Raw genomic sequence first — 21,821 nt, 5'->3', positions numbered from 1 at the left:
ATAAAAGCATTACTAGAATGCAGTCCATTTGCTATTTTGCATTTTACTGTACATCCAGCATGTAGCTGCTGGTGTGATCTTCTGTAAATCTGCACGGGATTTGTTAAAGGAATAGTTTGGCATTTTGGAAGGTAGTCTAATTTGCTTTCTTGCAGAGTAAGGTGATAAGATCGATACCACTCTCATGTCTCATGAAGCTAGAGCCAGGAGACGATTAGCTTAGCATAAACACTGGGAACAGAAACAGCTAGTCTGGCTCAGGTCAAAGCTAAAACGAAACCAAAAAAAAGAATCTGCCTATCAGCACCTTTTTAAAGGAAAGCAGGAGTCTGAACTGGCTGACTGGTAACCTCATGGTGACTCCGGGAAGTCACTGGGCAACTTTGTTTTTACACTTTGGTTTTTGTACAGACCAAATAAACAAGATATAACGTGTTAATTAATGAGCTTTAGAGGTGCTGGACAGAACCATGCTAGCTGTTTCCAGTCTTATGCTAAACTAAGCCTAGCTTCATACTGTCTGTAAGAGAGCGGTATTGATCTTCTCATCCAACTCAGTAAGAAAGTTATTTTCCAAAATGTCAAACTATTTCTTTAAAGGGATAATACTGAAAATACAGATAGAAATACTTGGTGTGGAGCTTTGTGCCAGGTGTGCGTGCTTTGGATGCAAATAGGAGCCTGACTGGTAAGATGAGTAGAGTAACTAGTGACATCTAAATGGTTTTTACAGTTGTCCCAAAATAATCTTCTTGTTAATCCAGAGATGTTTAAATTTAATTATGATAAATTGATCTGATGTGATGACACTTAAATAGGTGGTCGACTGACACAAAGCTGCCACAGCCACATGCAGAGCTTTGGGTTGAGCGTTGTCAGAATTTGCTCTGTGAATGACACCGGGGGAGGAGACAAACAGCTGTCACACAGCAGCAGCTCCTCACTCACCCCATGTCTCCTCCTCCATCTGATCAAACCTGATGACTTCAACAAGGAAGTTAACTGGCAGAGCTGCTTTACAGAGGTATGTGATTATTTTCTCTTTTTGTAATGATGTTTTCAGTTTAAGTGTCACTTAAACTTAAGTTGTAACTTATGTAAATGTAACCCTTCACCTATCTTGGTGTGTAATTTAGAAATAATTTTAAGGCTACAACTAAGGATTCTTTCATTAGATGAATGTGCAGATTTTATTTTAATTATCTTAATTAATAATTTGTTGTAAAAAAAAAAAAGTAAAGATTTCACAATTTTCCAGAGCCCACGGTGATGTCTGCAAATGTCTGACATGTCTTTTGTCTGACCAAAACTTAAAAATATTCATCTTAGAATAATCTAAGACAAGAAAAAGCAGCAAATTCTAACACTGGAGAAGCAGAAACCTGGGAATGCTTGGCATTTGTGATTGAAAAATAGTTGGCGATTAATTAAATGATTTATTGTATCGGCTTAAATTATTTAATTTCCAAGAAGGTACTAATTACAGGGAAAATAGTCAGTTACAAATTTACAAATAAATGTAAAATTATAATTTATATTAAGTATATTTGTACATAATAGTTTACATACACAGTATAGCACATAGGCAGTTAACACGTTTTTACCTTTTCTGCCTGTTTAAGAGGATAGATTCCCTCACAGTAAAATCCTGTCCATCTGATTGGCTCCCTGAACAGCTGTACCACACAGCTGGGTCACGTGGTGTGGATTCAGAAATTTGTTCACATCTTGTGTGTGTGTTGTGATACAGTAAAAACAGCAGCACTGTTTAAAAATGTTCAAATGTTTGCCACATCTGGACAATACTTTCTCTAAGCCTTCTGGCAAATACAGTCAGTAATCTTTTTAAATCCATCATGTTCCTTCTGTGTTTCTCCGATTAATTTTGAGGATTAGTGATAATCCCTACATGTGTAATAAATTGTAACAGTGACTGAGACACTGATCAGCCCACTTCAGACTGATGAACCCTAACCTCATGTTATGCTTGAAGGAAGGAAAGCAACATTTGTTTTTAGAGCTTCATCATATACCATCACAGCTCGGGCTGATCTACAGACGTATCTGAGGGAATCTCAGGGAATTTTTCTTGGAAGGGCATGCAGAATATAAATAAGAGGTTGAAGTTGTCAACAAAATGAAAATGGAACATTTAATATACTGTACATGTTGCACTGAATGAAATTCTCTCTTGAGTGCCATCACCACTGTCTAAATTATCATTATCCATTTCCAAAAACCCTTGTAGAAGTATTGGAGCGGCATTAACAAGAGAGATTTAGTTGCCATCTAACATGAAAACTGACATATTTGACGTAATTCAATTTAATTCCGTTGCCCAAAACAGAAGCGAAACTTGTAGAGTAGCCTAATCAACATCTCGAAGACCTCAGCAATGATCTCCACTGTGATATGCTGAGAGATGCTACAAAAAGTGCAACAGTCAAGACTCTCACTGCTAAACATCTGCTGGCATACCTGCCCAGACCATAGCCAGTCCGTTACACTCCTTACACTCACAAGGTACAGCTTTCTATATTATATGATGACACATGTTTTTTTTTAGTCCTCCTCTACTCAAAAATGCGTTTTGCTTATTGTTACTTCACCTGGATGCTTGAGCAGGATCATGTGTGTGCAAAGTTTGAGAAGGCTGTTTCCACATTCATCTGCTGAAGAGGGAAAGTTTCTTTGTGCTCACCTTAAACCCTACCCCAACGTGATGTGAATAAAATAAGTAACAGACCTGATCCAAAATGCTGTCAGCCTGAACAGACCCTGATAGAGAGAGAACATGTACACTGTCAGCTGCATGATGTTTCACCAATTAGCCTAACAAACGGCCGCGATCAAGAAGCAGCAATACATTAATTCATTTTTCTTGCACTTCACAGTTCAGACTCCCTGTCTGCCTCTAAAAAGCATATTTTTATCCTGTGATGATTCTGACGCGCTACGTGATCAGAGCTGATAGAGTCTGCTCGGATCCACTCAGCTATTAGACATATAGACACACAGACACGGGACCCATGGCAATACAATGGGACCTTACCCGACCTGATCAGCCCGACTCAGGTCTTGGGTTGAGTCTAAGAGTTACTAGGAAACAAGAGGACCTGTAAAGATCTCTACTAAAAACTACTGATTCAGTTGGTGACACTGATGGTTCTGTGCACTGAGCACCTTTACTCCTCCAAAAATGAGACAGCTACAGAGGATTCATCACAGCACTAGTCCCCACCTTTAGGACACAGACACCCGAACAAGTGAATTTTTGAATACTGAGGACACAAAGGGTACACAGGCCACATCACCAGTATCCACAGCCACATTTTGGAGGAGGCTTTAGAATTGGACGGCCTTCAAAAGGTGTTGAATCTACTTGGCATTTATATGGTGGTTTTGTACTTTTGCATTTTGTGAATATTATGGATTGTTTTCCTTCATTTCTGGTTACAGCTAAACCCACTGTTGCTCCCATGATGGCCACAAAAATAGCCTCTCTCATCCACAACTTGAACAATGCTAACTGCTCATCACTCCCACCACCCCAGGAGGTGTCTCCGTCCCTGACCCACAGTCCCTGCAGCCAGTCCTCTCTGACAATGGCTAATCAAGAGCTCCCCCAACAACGCACTATCCAAGCAGCTCATGTGGAACCAGAAGAAGAGACCCCAGCGCCTCAGCGTTTGCATCGCAGCAGACACCTCAAGCGTTTGAGCTCCAGATGGCAGTCGAGAGGCTCCACCGGCAACAGTAACATTCCCGTCTCTGCAATAGAGAAGCTGCATGTTGCAAAGAGTCACAAGAAGCACTGTAAGCTGCTGGGTGATGAGCACTCATTGCATGTCACTGCCAGCAATCAGCGCCAGCGTTACGTCACCAAGGATGGCAAGTGCAGGGTAAATCTGGGACCTATTGCAGACAAGAGTCGTTTTATCTCAGATATTTTTACCACATTAGTGGACCTCAAGTATCGCTGGTTCCTCCTCGTCTTCACTATGTGCTACATTCTCACATGGGTGGCCTTTGGCGGAATCTACTTCTTCAGTGCCTGGTTGCGAGACGACATTTCCCACGTTGATGACCCACAATGGAAGGCATGCTTCGAAAATGTAGACAGTTTCCTTTCAGCTCTGCTGCTGTCAATAGAGAGCCAGAGGACTATTGGGTATGGCTCCAGGATGGTGACAGCTAACTGCCCTGAGGGTACGGTGCTCCTGATGGTCCAGTCCATCCTTGGCTCCATTATTGATGCTCTGATGGTGGGCTGCATGTTCGTTAAAATCTCCCGGCCACAGCAGAGAGCCCAGACGCTGATCTTCAGCAAGTATTGTGTCATATGTGAGCGTGACGAGAAGCTGTGCATGCTCTTCCGCATTGGGGATCTGAGAGAGAGCCACATGGTGGATGCCAAGATCCGGGCCAAGCTGATCAAGTCCAGGCAGACCAAGGAGGGCGAGTTCATTCCACTGGAGCAGTCAGAAATCAATCTGGGCTACGACACTGGGGGAGACAGGCTGCTCCTGGTGGAACCCCAGACCATTACCCACATCATCAATGAAAGCAGCCCCTTCTGGGAGGTGGGGTCCAAGCGTTTGAAGAGGGAGACCTTTGAGATCATTGTCATCCTGGAGGGCATCGTGGAAGCATCTGGTTTGTAGAAGTATTTTTAAGTCTTGTGCTATCCTCCAACAAAGGTCATGTCCATAGTAATGCAGCTACATTTCAAAATATTGCATTTTCCTGTCTTGAAAGAAGACTTGTCAAACTGTTAAATGGTGCATCTGGTAGGAAGTGTGGTTGGATGAAAAGGCCACGGCCTGTTGCTTGATCCTCGGGATACAGCTCTGTTGTCTCTACTCTGACTCTCTCTGATCACTTATTTTGTGTTTCAGTATCACCGAACACACAACACAGCTGTTGTCCTTGACATATCTCGATGACTACCTGTCATCCAAAGCTAATGGTAATTCCTGGGATGCTTCACTGAGACTGTCAATTGAATTACAATTTCGTACTCAGGCAGTGGTCTGACAACACAAACAGTAAGACATGTCAATTACATTAGTATAAAGAGTTTATTTAATCCTGCACAGCTGAAAAGATTTCTTCCATTGGGTGAAGGTGCTGAAGGTAAAGTTCAGGATAAATCACTCATCTCACTGGAAGCTGGATGTCAAATGTGTTGTTTGCTTATGTCCTTTATCTCATGCAGAAATAAGGAATAGCTTTGGTGCAGTGAGATTTGAACTTGAGGAAGGAGTCTTAACATTGCTGCTAAACCGAAGTACTTTGGCTATGTTTGAGTGGTTGACTGAAAACAATGAAAGGATTTCAGACAGCGAGGGGTTGCCCCCTCCAATGTTTCCAATGTAAGCAGGCGCTAATTTTACTCGTATCTTGTATTTACTGGTGTCTTATATCATAAAAAAACCAAAAACAGTCTTAGAGCAACATCAGCTTTGAAGTTTGATTATCCGGTCAGGGCCAGTAAACAATGTTTATGTCATTAGTTAGCTAAACTTGCCATATTAATCATCATATTACTAACTATTTCCTTTATTTTAAGCTACAATCCTGCTACAAGATGAGATTAGACTAGGTGGATAGCTGTGACCTGTAGCATATGGTGTGTATGATCTGATATAGCTGGTAGCTGTGGCAGCGGAGTTGCACCCTGCAGTTGTTGGTTTAAGATACAGAACGCCAACACACCCAGTGGTTACTGCACGCTGTTTGGAAGTACCTTAAATCAGTGTTTTTGAGAAGTTAAGTAACACTGCAAAATAAGACCACAGAGTTACTGAAAAAGGTCAGTTTGTATTGGTTGAAAATGTTGGCCAAGTGTGGATGGAAGGTCAGAAATGAAGATAAAAAGATGTGCATTCAAATATATTTCCATAATAGTGGACATAGGCTATTCAAAATGCTACATTACAGTACATATGATGCGAATGCTGTTCTGAATTTATTTGTCAGGTCTTTTTCCAATAAAGTGACATTTACATGACCCTCTGATGCTTTGTTGTGTCGCAGGTATGACATGCCAGGCGAGGACATCCTACACAGAGGATGAGGTCCTCTGGGGCCACCGATTTGAGTCGTGTATTTCCTTGGAGAAAGGGGCGTTTCGTGTGGACTACAGTGCATTTGACAAAATCTTTGAAGTCCAAATGTCCCTACTCAGTGCAAAAGACAGGAGCACAGCAAAGGAAAAAGAAGTCGTGTTTTAGAAAATGTTGGCTAAACATCAGTTCTTGTTTCTGTACAATAAAATGGCATAAAATGAGTGACTTATTGTGATATTCCCTGATAAAAAATAACAATTATACTTTATGAATATTAATCTCAGGGCAGCCATAATTGCTGTTGTTCTGTTGTATGTGTAATAAGGTTTGTTCCATGTTTTTATTATAATATGCCATTTAATCTCTGTTACATTATGAAATGTTTTATGGTGTGTTTGAATAATATATCAAAAATAAAAAGTAAACATTCTTCTCAACCCAACTGCCTGTGGTCATTTCTGGGCAGTTGAAAAAGTAGTGTGGCAAAATAATCTTAACTCAAAAGTCCACTTACTTTCTGACTTTTTCTGGACCTTTCAACTCCAGAACGTTCCACTACATGGTCTTCATTCAGCGAATGGAACTGGCTCAGCTGACATCAAGTAATGATGGAACTTCAGTCCTGTGGTGGTCATAGTAGCACCATCAGAAAAATGCACTTAAAGTATCAAAAGTTAAAGTACTCATTATACAGCATAATGGTCCATGTTAGTGTTTTGTTATTACATATTTCATTAAAGAATGAATATTACTGATGCATTAACATGTAAGCAGCATTTTATTGTTATACATGATCAGCTTGATCATATGTTTTTGCAGAGTAAGTAGGCCTGGCTATAAGTATAAAGTAGCATAAAATGAAAATTCTCGAGTAAAATACAAATATTTAAAGACTGTACTTTAAAAAAAATACTGGAAAAGAACATAGTTACATTCTACTACTGAATATTATTTAAGAAATTTGTAAAAACAGTTTTTGATTCATTTCTCCTCAGTGTTACAAACCCCAGGCCGTTAGATGGCGCTGATTTGACCAAAACGTCGAACGCCCTAAAATACAAAGAAGAAGAAGTAGTAGAAGAACAGCATGATGGGATATGAGAGTCCTCCGGCGGCGCGGTGCCGCCATGTCACCTAGAGAGAAACATATAGCGCTTCTCTCTGCTCTAGGCGTAGTTAGTTTTGCTCTTTATTATATTCCTACTTTTCTTTACGTGACTTTAATTCTTGCAGTTTGTTGTATTGTGTGTTACTATCACAGCGGAGAACCGCTTCCCGCCAGGTTAGGCCTGAATCCGCGGGCTGAGCTGAGTGTCCCAGCCGTGCTCCGGCGCTGGTTGTGGGGCTGGGGGGTGACCGGCGTGTCGGTGGCCGCACGGGGGAGAACGAAGAGTAGCAGAAACAAAACCGAGCTCCGAGAATCAGAGGGACACTTCAGAGAAAGGGTCGCTGAAACTGGGATTTACCGGAGGGAAGCCTTGGCAAGTGACTCATTCCTTTTCAGCCCTCGGGATTTCCTCATGGGGAGTTACATCGGGAAACCCGAAAGTCCAACCGCTGACTCTGGGAGGCCGAGAGCGGGGAGAAATCCCCGAGAGCAACTGCGGGAAAAACTGTCCAGACCCAACCATGCTGTCTATACCCCAAACAGGAGGCTGTCATTTGCTGGGTACGTTCATAATCAAATCACGCTATACCAAAGTAAGCTCTCAGTCCGTTAGGAGGCAGTAACGGTTGAGTTGGGTTCAATTTCTTGGCGGGTTTTAATTATTAACTCTTAAGCCTTTGGAAGGATCTTTATCAGCACTCTCAAGTAAGCAAACTATATATTTAGTAGCTGGCTCTTGTAGCAAGATAATTCACAATATACATTTCATGAAGTAACTGTCACTTGCTCATTGTATCTACTGTAATTTATAGACGGAGACATTTCTAGAAATAAAAATATTGTCCCTTTGTGAACTGTTATGAGTGCAAACTTGGCTTCTAAAGTTAGTTGATATGCAAGGCTTTACATTTGGTACACAACAGCATGCCTCATCTGTTTGGTTTTGGTTTGGTTTATTGACAACATTGTAATATTTATAAAATACAATATATTTGACTTTTACAGGGATAGAATGATAAAGTCATGGACTTAATTTCCATGGTTGTCCCTGGTGTTTACATTGTCCCAATGGTATTCAATGTCAGACATTAAGAAATATTTAAAAAAAAAAATAGGAACTAAAACTAGACTATTTAATCACATGAACAAATAATCAATACTGTTTTTCAGAAAGCAGACACGGTAATCAAGTATTTTAGATTCCCAAATCCATCATCACTAATATATATCACTAACTTTAGTCTGTGATATATATTTTCTGTTTCCCAGAATGCCAGCAACACCTCCCCAGAAAACTGATCAAAAGTTGCCACATGCCCATATAAGTGTGCCTTGTCAGCCAAGTAGTCGGTGTGGGATGTACCCTTTGCTCAAGTCCTTTAGCTACGTGGTATAGTGGTCCTTTGAAGCTACTGTTGGTGGAGAAAAATGGCATGGAGTCATACAAACATGCACAACTGATAATTCCACCATATTGTAAGAATGTATGGTCAAAATGCCTTGCGTCATGTAGCCGCAGCACTCTGCACGTTACTATTTGGCCATATAGCCTTCCCTGCTCAAACCTTAAGGGAAAAATCTAAATGTATTCTAGCTTCAAAGGTGTCTACTGCCTGCCCAGAGTGATAAAATGTTTACCTGCAGGGAAACCAGCATTTGAATCCAGTACTGTATATCCGTAGTGAAACGGTGCAATATGTGGAAATATTTAATTTAAATGTTGTTTTCAGCACAGGTAAACATGTTATCATTCCTGGCAGACAGTAGACATCTGTGGGATCACAAAATATCTTCAAAGATGCAACCAGCTGCAGGATAACAGCTTAAAAAAAATCAAGTTTTGACTTTTCCCCTGAGGGTTGTGTAGAGACTGAATCACGGAGTAATATACAGACGGCTGAACTCACAAATGAGGCTCTGTATGATGTAGATGTGTGTTGTATAAAAAAAATGTTTACACCTTGGCTTTACATTCGTTGTTGGATGCAGGTAACATGTCTACTCTTGCATCATATTGTTTTTTTTCCCCTCAGGGAGCCTCTGGGCACAGTGGGCAGGTTCACCATCACCCCCCAGCGTCACTACCCCCTGCAGCAGCCGGGTGTCTCATCAGTGGGAGTCCTACCTCCGGTCAAGTGGGATGGCTTCAGGAAGAAAAACATCCTCAGCCCCCGTAACTCCCCGGCTGTCCTCAGCCCCGTCACTGTGAAGATCGCCAGGCCCGACCACCACAGTGCCCCCAGGTCTCTACATTCATGCAAACACTTAGTCTGCCATCATATCATTGTTTTTATGATTTTGTCCATTATCTAGAAATAAACCACATACATTGTTTCAGATTTCAGAACATTAGTTTCCATTCATTGCACTATGGTGTGAAGACAATAAAAAGAATAGTTATTTGCGGCCCTAAATGCAGCAGTAACATAACTTTGACAATGCTAAAGGTAGCAAAAGTTTAATACAACTCTGGTGATTGTTGATAGTGGTGGTGTTTTATTGGACTACTTTATATTGATAGGTGTTTCTAATATTTTGCCTTAAGTCCAGTGCTTAGTAAAACCCTGATTTGTGGCTTTGCTGTTTGAGAGTTAAAACTGACCAGAGCTGTATTGTCACCTGTTTTTGTTTTTAGTTTGGACCATCTGAGTTGTGCAGGGCTCCCCAGGGCCCCTGCGGACCCCTGCTCCAGAGAAAGTGTCCTCAAGGTGTTGAAGGAAAGCCGCAAGAGAGACGTGGAGGATGAGGACAGAAGCTTCACAACAGAGCAGAAAAGCAAAAGAAGGTACCAGGCTGAGAGGGGACTCTGGAAGGACCACAACAATGCTAGCAAGCTTCTCCACTGGCACTCATTACGTTCTTACATTATAATTAACGTTAGCCTGGTTAGCAAGGCTACAGAAAAGTAGCTTGCAGACGTTTGTCTCATTACCCTCACCTTGCACATTGTAGTCATCCCTCGAGAGTCTCCCACATCACTTCCTTTGATCTGGGATGATGTAACCAGATATAGATCGAATGTTAACACCAGGTGTGAAAAGGAGTCTTAATGTCCAAAATGAATGCTGGAGCTCAAATGCAGTTTTCAGCTAACAGCAGTACTGAAAGTTACAGTGCACATAGCCCAATCTCACGGCAACAACCCCAACATTGGAGTTTATATATACACTGATCCATCCAAAAAATGCTTAGATGGTGAACTATGTGCTTGGTGTTTTTTGTATGAAGCTCCTTTAAGTTAATCCGACGGCAATTTCGGTATCACTTTCCACATGGCACAAGTCTGAATTGAATAGTGTCAGATTAACGTAAAGGCTGCAGCACTACAAGGTGAGAGATAGACTTGTACTGCATCTCTGTAATAAATGTATTATTGTCATCACTTGCGCACAAAGAAATAAATAAAACTATGACTATACTAATAAACTATGAAACACTGAAAGAGCCAATTTAAAGTTTTGGAGGAGATTCTTATCAGATCCGTCTATTAAAGACTAGTTTCCCTTTGTGCTGGGACAAGAGGGTTTTTTGAAATCTGACCAGTACACTCTCCTTATATTTTCACTTTTCATTCAAACCAACTGCATGGATAAATAAATTAATATCCCACAAAATGTTTTACATACATACATACATCATGCTGGCTCTCTCCATAATTGTGCTATCATGTCTGAATGAAGCCTCAGTACAGACAGTACAGACACCAATGTCTGAATGACCAAAAGCCATCAATTAAACAGATAGATGGAGCCAGCAATGTTACATATTACACGTGCTTTAGATATTTAGTTCAGCTTTCCTGTTGTAACATAAATCAAGACACCCCAACTTAAAAGAACGTGCTACTCAAGACTTGGTCTATGCATTCAGTCAGTTAAAGTGTTATGCTTATCTGTAATCCATTTTCATTTCCCAAGGCGTAACGACAGCGGTGGAAGTGCACACTCTGCTTTTGGGCCTCTTTTGCCCAATGGAACACCATCACAGCTGGTCCCTAAGTGAGTTTTACTTTTCTGAAGTGGACATCATACTGTCAAATCTTGTCTTTGAGTTTTATGGTCTGTGTATTTGATCCTGTGAAGCATATAGCACTGTGTGAAGTATAGTGTGGCTGTCTAAATGGAGGTGGAAATGCTTTCCCTTCCTTCCTTCAGGCCTGGAAGCCTGAAAAGAGGGATGACCTCACTGGCGGAGGAATCCATCATGAAGAGGTCTCGCACCTCCTCCATTAGCTCGGCCAGTGGAGTCCATGCCCCTAGAGGAACCCCAGGCACCAGGAGAAACCCTATCCAAAGCTCCTATAGCTCTTCATTAGGCCTCAGCCAGGTAACACTTACCTTCTGCATTACAGTGCACATGGCCCTGCAGAGGTAAGGTGGGGTTGTTAAGCGTTATCTCCATGTTTACCTTCACAGTGGATGAAACGGTCAGCACCCAGCTCCCCCCTGTCGAGCCCCGGATCATCTCGCTCTCAGACTCCAGAAGGAGCTTCCAAAAGACCCAGGTATGTCTCTGCTGGTTTCCTGTTAGTCATCCACATTTAATCTAATATTGCAGTTTATAACTTGTGGTTTCATTACCAGAGAGGACGACGGGCAGTCTCCCAGCTCAGCATCCTCAGTGAGGTCAGACCACACAGCCTGCGACAAGGCACCTGTTACTTGTAAGTCTCATTTATCTCCAGTGGCTGTCTTGTGTAGTAAACAAACAACTTCCTCAGGCTTAGAAGTGCAGCTCTGTGCAGCAGATTATGCAAGACTATATAATATTGACACAACATTTTAATAATTAAACAATAATTAAAGCTGCATACGGCTACTTTGCCTAGTGGCAATTAGGTTACTTTAATTGGACTTTGTTTCCACAGTCATTTCATATCCCACAAAGCCAAAGTTATATCCCTTCTAGACCAAGGACCTATTTTTGTATCAAATTTTCCAACATGGGGCTAACCTGTGTGGGACTTGTCTACTCTAAACCTGATTAACTGCAGAATCCCTGTGTTAAGCTGTTGACATAAGATGCACGTCAAGCAGTGTGTTACATAAATGGTTAGTCGCTGTGTACAATGTTGGTCACACTTGTCTGCTGTGAATTCAACATGGCACCAAGAGCAAGGGATGCACTGATCTGACTTTTTCTCTCCTGATACCATTCCGATACCCCAACTCAGGGTGTACCTGTGATTTCCCCCCCCCCCTAATTTAAAATGTGTATACCTTACAGCGTGGAACTCGTTGGAATTAATTTTTTCCTTTTCAAATGAAACAAAGTCACTGGCCGGATGTGTACCGGAGACTGTGCCGTTCATGGTCAGCACCTAAACTCTAGGCCACCAGGGCGCCTCTGGAATTATTTTTAGGTAAGGTAATATGAGGACAGGGATTTGCTGCTGCACTAAAACTGAGTCCACCGTGACTGAGTGAATGTAGCTGACAGCAGAATAACTTAATTTTATAAAGACACGGATGCAGAAACTTCTTCACGCCTGGCCAATACTCAATCCACTTAAAAAGGTCAGTATTGGTGCAGAGACTGATCCAGCGTATCGGATCAGTGCATCCCTACCAAAAACTTCAACAGTGTTGTTGGTGTTGTATTGAAGTAGACAATGTATTTTGTCTTTTAGTTGCATTTAGTTTTATTGTTTATTATATGATGATGTTGCAGCCAAACTTACTCCAGTCCCCAAGGTCCCAGTCACTACCTCAACAGACTCTACTGGTAGTGGTGGGAAGAGAAAACGGAAGATCCAGCTGGTGTCCAGCCACCGGGACGATCACATCTCTCTGGTAAGGAGTGCTACGTTTTCAGACTTCATGCTCCCAGAAACCCTTGTTTATATAGTCATGTGTTACAGTGACCTAGATTTCTCAATTTTACTCTTGGTGCTCATTGATTTGCAGCCCCCGCCTCCAGAGCTGGGCTACACTATCACTGCGAAAGACCTAGATGAAGAGAAGAAGGCTGGCATCAGCAAGATCCAGAAGGTCCTGGAGACACCTGGTGAGTAGGAGCAGCCACAGGAATAAACAGTTTAACTCGTCTTCTTTAACTTCTACACTGTCTGATTCATGCTGCACTCTTACCCTCTATCCACACATACAGACTCAAAAGAGTGACAGGCTGCCATTCATTGCTAAATAACCCTTAAATAATATCCTGCATGTATTGTATTCTGATGCACCGTAGCGACAATGTGGAAACAACCAGTCATGCTCATTTTGATTCCCTCTGGGAACAGACACACAGTTGTTTACTACTCTAATTCAACTACATAAAAGTTCTTCGATCAAAATGGAGGGAAAAATTCATCGTTTGGGTCAACGCCTCCCAATTTTCTGATATAAGTTTGATACCCGACTGGGACATGGAAACACATCCCTCGGGAAATGAACTACTTGGTTGTACAGTGGAAAAGTCGCCACAGGAGAAAATAACTGTCCACTCTGAGCTGAGCATGTAAACTTTGTGCTCATTGCTACACGCATGCAAGCTTTAGACCTTTTTAGAGTCAAGAGACAGCCTGCCACTTTGAGTCCATATGTGTGAACGAGGTAAATCCACTGATTCATCTGAGAATCTTTCTTATGAAATCGTTTAAAGGCTTATCCCAAGGTTGCTATTCACTGTGTGGGACTAAACATGAGAAACTTTTATAATAGTTACATTCTTCCATATAGTAAAGCAGCTATTCATTTCTGCTTGTTTGAGATGATAAAGTGATTTATCTTTTGGCTGGTGTGTCAGGACCATTAGACTTGACCAGTCTTGTGTGGCTGTTGACTGGATAAACCCCCAGCCTGACCTCTGATCTTCCTGTTGATTTGTCCTTTTTTAGCTCCAGAGCCAGAGAAGTCTGTCTCTCCCCCAGCCACCACTTTCACCCAGCCTGCCTCCTCTACCAGCTCTACCACCACCACCACCCTGAGTAGCCTTCTGGCAGCTCCTCTGCCCACAGTCTCCAGCTCTGCCATCCCCGTCATCAACCTGGATCCCAGCCCAAGCAGTAGCGTCAGCACAGCACCCGTAGCCTCCAACCCACTGCTGGAGGCTCTGAAAATGAAGATCAGCACTCCTGCTAGCTCCACATCAGCTGCCAACACAACTACAGGTACGATCACTGAACTGAAGCTGTTTCCAAGGGAAGTTCTGAAGTCATCTTTGCAGTATAAACAACCTGTACAAAGCCGTCTTGTAGGAGATGTGACTTTTTTGTTGCCATTTATAATCTAGCATTCATATCCAGAAAATGTGTTGTAACAGAGATCTGTCTCAGAGAGATAAGCAGTGAGCGTATGTTTCACAATACTTCAACTACAACAGAGTGCACTGCAGCTAACAGTAAAATTGGTCCTCTTGTGATGAGAACAGCTCAGACTATGCTTCCAGTAATGAAAAGAGGAAAGAAAGAAAGAAAAATGGGGAAACATCACAAATGAGCAGATTATGTGCCACAATAAAAAGTGGTTAAACTAAAAATTTACAGGCTACAAATAGTATTTTTAAAATCACATTTTCACCCAGGATTTTTTGCGATCTGATTTTCACCTGGTTTTTGGATTTGGAAACAGATTAATTCCTGTTTTTGTTTTTTAAAGCTCAAAACTATAGATAAGTTGTTCTTTCTTTTCTTTTTTTAAATTAGCAGGTTAAAAATCCCGAACGCAGAATAAAAAAAAGAGAAAAAGACACATCACATCTCATTTTCAATTTGTCTTTTAATCTTTTTCTTTGTTCTGTTACTATTTTAAAGTTTTAAACAATAGTCACATTTAATATATCTTACATACAGAACATCCCATATATTTCATGACATGTATTGATCATCCACATTCTGGTATGCTTTTCCTTCCATAATTGGCTTGTTGTGTTTGTAGTGTCTGCATCAACCACACCGGTTCAAGCAAGTGGCTTAAACCTGAAGGTTTCGACTACAGTGGATGCCCCACAGCTCCCTCCTGCCTACCCAGTCTCCTCCTCTGCTGGTGTGGAGCAGCCCTCTGCCTTTACTCAGGTCCTGGGTCAGGTCTCCAAGGCTTCCAGCAGCACTCCACCTGTAGCAGGAGCAGGCCTGTTTGGAATGGCGAGCCAGACCAGCACCCCCACTGCTTCTTCAGCCTCTAACCCGGCTACTGCTACCGCCCCAGCCAGCAGCTCAGGGTCTGTCAGTACCACCAACCCTCTGCTGGTTTCAGGGTTCAAGCCTATCTTTGCCGTCACCACCACCTCCTCAGCTACATCAACCCCAGAGAGCAAACCTCCTGTCCAAAATTTCACACCCATCTTTGGAAGCACCACTGCAGGTGCCGGCTTTGGACAGCCTCCATCCCTCACAACCACCAACCCAGCCTCTACAGTTTCTTCAAGTACATCCTCAATGTTTGGTGGATCAACAAGCAGCACCACAGTTGCCCCATCAGTTTTTCCTGGCTTGATCAACACCCCCACCACAAAGCCTGCAGCCCAGCTGGCTGTGAAGTCCCTCTTTGGAAACTGGTCAGCACCATCCACAACAAGTACCAGCTCAGCCTCAGTGCAGGCCCCTAATACAGGGAGTACATTTCAGTTTGGAACTGCTACCACCACTACTGCAGCTGCAGCTGCCCCCACTGCTGCTACTACAACCTCCAGCAACAGCACCTTTGCATTTGGTGCCACGCAGCCAGACCCTCAAACAGCCAACCAGAAGGTATTCTCCTTTGGCCAGGCAGCACCCACCCAGAACACAACCACTGCTTCATTTGGAGGTTTTGCCATGGCCAACACAGCCTCCACCACTGTTGCCGCCACCACCCAATCCACTTTCAACATTTTTCAAGCGCCAGCAGCGCAGTCAACCTTCGGCTCCTCAGCAGCACCGTCAAAACCGTTCACCTTTGGAAACAGCGGAGCATCATCCACACCTGCCTCTAACCCCGCCCCACCCCCTTTCTCCTTTGGGACAGTTGCTGTCACTACAGCAGCCAGCTTCGGGACCCCAGCTAAACCAACGTTTGGAGCCAGCTCCACTGGTTTTGCTTTCGGTGGAACCACCGCTCCTTCAGCTGCACCCTCAGCTGCACCGAGCTTTGGTGCAGCACCCCAGACTCAGAGCTCCTCCTCAGCCACCTTTACATTTGGCAGTGCTGCTCCTCAGCAGGCTCCCTCCGGCCCTGCTCAGCCAGCACCCAGTGGATTTAACTTTGGTGCTGGTATGCCATGCCCCCAGTTTGGAACACCAGTCTCCAATAATCCTGCACCGCAGATGGGAGGCTTCAACTTTGGGGCTGCTGCTACTGACAAACCAGCTTTTGGTAAGGAATAAAGGCAGCTGTTTTGTTTTGCTTGTTTATATTTTAAAGCCAGCTTCAGAAGGGTTCTACAGTGAGATTTCTAAAAGAGTCACAAACACAATTTTGGCTTTCACAGTTATTAAAATATGATAGGGTATGGCATTTGCAGACAGACAAATCCTCTATGGCATCAAAGTATTTACATAAAGCCTGCATGTTCTGATTAACTGCTCTCTGATTCCCAAACAGAATACTTTAATTAATTTAGATTTAGATAGATTAATAAGTGCTGGTGGGAAGCTTTCTTGGTTTCACGATTTGATTCAGAATAGATTCTAGACTCACGCACTATTTTAAGGCTCTTACTCCAGTACGCTGTGTCAAACCATTCACTCGTGTTTTTAGTCCATTTAATTGTAATTAAATATAACTGGCAGTTCAGTGAATTGGTCTTGATGAAGGTCACTGTCTGACAGAACAAAAAAGCAGAGAAAGGTATGTGAGAGTATGCAGCTTTTTTTATTTGAAGTTAACTGCAATAATTTGGAAACATGTTAGTCTTTTGACTGTATGAGAATGCTGTAAATGATAATGAAATGACGTAGCTCTGAGTGATATTTTGGTGTTGCTTCAAGAAGTGGTCTACGTTTGTTTATGTCCTAGTAGAATTTAGTGGTTTAGCCCCGTTGTTTGTTTGGTATAATCAAGTTGTGTGCTGCTTTCTCCGCAGGGACGTCTACCCCATCCTTCGGCCAGAGTGCTGCTGCAGGTCCAATTCCCTTTGGAAGTCCTGGAACTCCAGTCCAAGGCTTCAATGCTGTTCCTTTTGGTAGGTCATTAATGTTGTTTTTTGATTAGGGTGGTGATACTTGAGCCCACCAGAGCCCTGAGCAACGACGACTATTCAGTTTCCACAGCACTGCACAGACAAGTAAAAGTAGCCGTAGCAGATAGATGAAGAGCCGTAGACTCACAACAACTCACTGTGGTTTTCTCTGCTTGTACTATTCCTACAATATTAAAACTAATTATAGCTCAGAATATATCTTGTTATGTGGACCTATTTTTATTGAAGAATAGCACTGCTAACAAAGTTCTGCTAACTTGGTGACAAACACATCACATTTCCTATAACTTCTACGCAATCAAAATTTCCTGCTGGTTCGCCGGTGAAAATGCAAAGCCACAGCAGCTGGAAATGTTTGGTTTGCATCAACAGTAACTTAACAAAGCTCCAGTACAGCTGAAAATAACTGGTTAACAGTAAAGTGAGGCTGATATCGAACGGGAATGTAGGAGTAAAACTAAACTCCAAACCACAGACCTACAAAAGTAGTGAAAGCTGAACAAGAATAACATTTAAAGACAGAGCTTTCTTTTTAGTCACCAGCACAACCACACCTGTGTTTAACGCAAAACACAGCTTAGTATTGGGGGGCGTCAACGGTGCGGCTCGTGGGGATATCTACTGCTGTGAGGCTTCAGCGGAAACGAATGTATTCACGCTATTAAAGTCGGCTAATCTGGGTTTGTGGAAAAACGGCTGAAAAAATTGGGTTTCGGGGGCTGTTGCTATTGCATGCTGTCTCGCATTTGTTACTGTGGTTTTGGGCCCTCATCCTTACGTCACTCCCTCATGCTTTATCAAGACTCTGGCACTGCTTACTCTTTCGCCATTCAGTGTGATCACCAATGTGGTTTCAGGATCCATGCTGTAGAGACGCTCTTGCAAAGTGTGCAGCCCAAAATGTATGACCGCGTGATCTGTACAAACAGAATCACATGTATGTCCACTGTCCATTTTGGAGTATATCTGACCCCTAACTAAATATAATACAGAAGCTGTTTCAGGTGAATCACTGAAAATTTGGATGCAACCCTAGTTAAAGCAGTCAAATGTTATAAGTAGAAAGAAATGTTAATGTTGGTCCTTAGAAATGACACGTCCTGTGTGTTTTATTATCAGGGTCTCCAGCGACTCCCTCTTTCTCTATTGGAGCCGGATCAAAGCCATCTGGGGCACGCCAGAGGCTGCAGGCGCGGAGGCAACACAACAGGAAGAAGTAACCTGCTACATGTGTCCAGCACTGCTTTCAGAGGACTTCAGCGGTTGCTGCTATGGCTAATCTGGCTAACATTGCTCTGTTCTAAGCCCAACATGCCCCACCCAGGCCACCACCATGCCCTCTGCTTCCTTCCCCTCCTCCAGTGGGTTGTACTGGCTCAAAACGTGTTTGCAGAGGAGTTAGAAAGAGCACAACAGCTTGCTGAGATCATGCTGCCTGGATGACTACATGACCCAGTGAGGGAATGTAGCAGTGAGGAAACAGAATCGATAACAATGTACTATACTTGAAGAGGGGGAAAAGACATTGAATAGTTTGATTCTGAACAAAAGCATATCCAAAGTTCTTTTTCCTTTTACAGTATGTGGACACTCCCATTGGTTCGTCTTAAGGAGAAAGTTGAGTTAGGCAAAGACATGGAGCCTTGGCTCAAACATTTATTTTTTTACGTGAAGCGCTCACTGGTTTGTATGTTACCAAATGTTTGAGTACATTATCTGAATGAGTCTGAATAGGGTGAAATGCACAGTTGATTCAGATAAGGTACACAACACTGCAGTGTAAATGTAAAGTTATGAGACGTTTGCATTTTAAATTATTTTTTTAATTGGCTCTCTGACCCTGTAAATGAATGATGTGTTTCTGCACTTGAAGGTCAATTTAGTAAATGTCTTAATGTAGTTAGTGCAGACCCTTGTGTTCTTGTTTCATACTCTTTGTCATTGCAAGCATTCCCAGAGTCCTCCTGTGGACGGCCTTTTTTGATAGTGATTGCCAACACTGATGTAACTAGCAGGTCGGGTCTGACAAACCAAAGCCAATTCTTCAACTTCTTGCCTGTGAAAATAATCTGTGATCTTTATCTCATCTTTAAATCCTGAGATGTGTTTGTTTGTGCCAGACTACCTCTCTTTACTCCAGGCACTGAATCTGTGTTAATTCACTGAAAAAGATCAATTAGATTTACTTTCAACTACTGTTAGTACAGATGTACCTTAATAAATACAGTGAGTTTTTAAACATCTGCACAGCAACACATTATCCCCACTTCTGAAATATCACTGTTATAATAAATTACACCACATGAACCTAACATCAGATTTACTAAAAATGCGATCTGTCATGTTGGAAACACTTATCTGCTTGGTAATTACAGAAATTCTCACTATGTTGCAGGGATTGTAAATCCATTTATGTTGGCAGTCAGTTATTTTATTAAAATGATTTCTGTTCTCAGTAATAATCACTTCTTGTGAATAGTGAGCATTATCTGATGCAGTTTTTGATGGTTAATTTTGAATCAATAAAAACTGAATTTTGGACGTGGATGTTCCAACAAGAACACAAGAGTGGTCGTAGATTCAGAACTTTCAACATACTAACTGTATACAGTATATACTAATATTAATGGTATACTGTTTTTGTTGTTAGTATACAAGAAATCAACATACTTTTATTTTTAGTACTGTATTATACCAACAGGAAATTATGCATTATGTACACCACGCAAAGTAAGACAATGACTTTAAAATGCCACTGCTAATTAAACTTAACAAAAAAAGAAAGCTAAGTGCTTCTCCAAAAAATCATCAATTATTTATTAATTATCAACAAAAAGTGTCCAGTTTTTGCAGCTGTGAACAGCGTTTCCTTTTCCTTTTTGCGCATTATATTGATGGGGAAATAGTCAACTACACTGAAAAATCAGGGGGGTTTTTTAGTTCACACTGTTTGTAATATAATACATTTCGTCACTTTTCCAGTGTGAACACATTACACACTCAAAACCTGCTTAGAATTAGTATGTAGTCTGGATTTGGGACACAGCTCATGTCATTTGTATTGCTGTCTTTTGTGATCTTTTAGTTTTACTGACTTATGCCAGTTAATTTATACCGCTCTTTAACATAAGTTTACCTTTTTCCTTTTTTAGATAACGGCAGAACTTTAACAAAACGGCTAAACTGTCAGTTCTAGCAAGAGTCCGTTTCAAAGTAGAGAATAGGATATGTACAACCACCAAACATGGATTTTGCCAAGGTCCAGTACACCAGTGAGCTAGACCTGCAACGGTTAGTTAATTAATAGATAAGTCGATCGACAAAAAAAAATTAATCTGCAACTACTTTGATTAATCATTTTGGTTATTTTTAAAGCAAAAATATCAAACATTCACAGGCTCGATCTGCTTAAATGAGACAATATGAAGTTTTTCATTGTCATATATAACGGTAAACTGAATACCTTTTGGGGTTTTGAACTGTTGAAAAGCAGATTAATCGATAATGAAAATAATAGTTGCAGCCCTACAATGAGCCTCTGCCATTGTGCATTCACATGGGAAAAAAACTGAAAACACATTGCTAAAAATTATTTAGAGCTGTTATGCAATTGACTGAACTGATGATGATTTGACAAAATAATCTTGAGATTATCAAACTACTATTTCCAAGGTTTTGAATGAACGTGCACGTTCAGTATTCATTGAAGTCTAAAGAGGAGCAACATGAAACGATACTGTCTTAAGAGCTGTGTAATGTTAACTAACTAAGCACACAGCTTTCTGAATGAAACATGTAATGAAATCTAAATATTTTTACAAACCTGTTCCCAGATGACCAGGATATCCATTCAAGTCCTTGTGATTTTCATGAGGCTGACAAATCCTGCTTTAATGTAGTATAACCAGGTATCAGTCTTTGATCAATGCACCGTTACTTCACTGTAACGAAAGAGTTTCCCCTCGGGGATCAATAAAGTATTTCTGATTTCTGTCAAGCTGCACTCATGCACATGTACAGTATGTCAGGATCCTCAATTTCTCATCACATTTTAATGTCCACAGACCCTGACCCACATGGCCTGTACTTTTCCAAGATATTTGTTTTGCACTTATTGTTTTGTTTGAGGTGAGGGAGGTGGTATTTGAAAAAAGGACATGAATGCATACTGTCTGTGGAGCCCCTTTGTGGGATTTTGTTTTGCTACTGGGCACTCCCAACAAATCAAGCAACAACTTAAAGATTGACATTACAACAAGGCATGCTGCATCTGTATCATTTTAGTTTTTATTTCTGTCATGCCAAACATTTCAACACAACACACCAATCCCACGTGGGACTACGAAATATAGCTGTACCGGTACGGACTGGGAATAAAACACAGCCATCTACTTTTGACTCAGACCGGCCCACCAAAACCCACTCGAGATACACCACCCATACAGCTCATGTCATAATTAAATTAATTAAATAGTAAGAAGGGATTTGACATTTTTAATTAATTCATTTGTAGATCAATA

At 41.7% G+C, this 21,821-nt stretch overlaps 2 protein-coding genes across 3 annotated transcripts; both read left to right on the top strand.

Moving 5' to 3' along the window:
• Positions 1–871: 871 nt before the first annotated feature.
• Positions 872–6,508, top strand: LOC122887968 (G protein-activated inward rectifier potassium channel 3-like). Its single transcript, XM_044221719.1, has 3 exons — positions 872–1,024; positions 3,460–4,656; positions 6,040–6,508. Exons 2-3 carry the CDS (start codon positions 3,480–3,482, stop codon positions 6,234–6,236), a joined length of 1,374 nt encoding a protein of 457 aa, XP_044077654.1. The 5' UTR covers positions 872–1,024; positions 3,460–3,479; the 3' UTR covers positions 6,237–6,508.
• Positions 6,509–7,143: 635 nt separating this feature from the next.
• pom121 (POM121 transmembrane nucleoporin) lies at positions 7,144–19,867 on the top strand. 2 transcript variants are annotated; one of them, XM_044221718.1, is made up of 13 exons: positions 7,144–7,740; positions 9,213–9,422; positions 9,815–9,964; positions 11,097–11,177; positions 11,334–11,505; positions 11,595–11,683; positions 11,763–11,842; positions 12,865–12,971; positions 13,086–13,185; positions 14,021–14,293; positions 15,060–16,475; positions 17,185–17,283; positions 18,421–19,867. In XM_044221718.1, exons 1-13 carry the CDS (start codon positions 7,169–7,171, stop codon positions 18,519–18,521), a joined length of 3,450 nt encoding a protein of 1,149 aa, XP_044077653.1. In that variant the 5' UTR covers positions 7,144–7,168; the 3' UTR covers positions 18,522–19,867. The 2 variants fall into 2 exon arrangements, with proteins under 2 accessions (XP_044077653.1, XP_044077652.1); XM_044221717.1 differs by having other exon boundaries at positions 12,850–12,971.
• The last annotated feature ends 1,954 nt before the right edge of the window (positions 19,868–21,821 follow it).

Source organism: Siniperca chuatsi, linkage group LG14, assembly GCF_020085105.1.
Source record: "Siniperca chuatsi isolate FFG_IHB_CAS linkage group LG14, ASM2008510v1, whole genome shotgun sequence".
In the NCBI taxonomy this organism is placed as follows: Eukaryota; Metazoa; Chordata; class Actinopteri; order Centrarchiformes; family Sinipercidae; genus Siniperca; species Siniperca chuatsi.
The sequence above is the reverse complement of the archived record's forward strand: the minus strand, read 5'-3'. Positions and strand labels throughout refer to the sequence as shown.

Bases quoted from the DNA above. Each gene is read 5' to 3' on its own strand.
- LOC122887968 (XM_044221719.1), top strand. From the start codon at position 3,480: ATGATGGCCACAAAAATAGCCTCTCTCATCCACAACTTGAACAATGCT. The intron at 4,657-6,039 runs GTTTGTAGAAGT...GTTGTGTCGCAG, and splicing joins GGGCATCGTGGAAGCATCTG to GTATGACATGCCAGGCGAGG.
- pom121 (XM_044221717.1), top strand. From the start codon at position 7,169: ATGAGAGTCCTCCGGCGGCGCGGTGCCGCCATGTCACCTAGAGAGAAA. The intron at 7,741-9,212 runs GTACGTTCATAA...TTTTCCCCTCAG, and splicing joins AGGAGGCTGTCATTTGCTGG to GGAGCCTCTGGGCACAGTGG. The intron at 9,423-9,814 runs GTCTCTACATTC...TTTTGTTTTTAG, and splicing joins GACCACCACAGTGCCCCCAG to TTTGGACCATCTGAGTTGTG.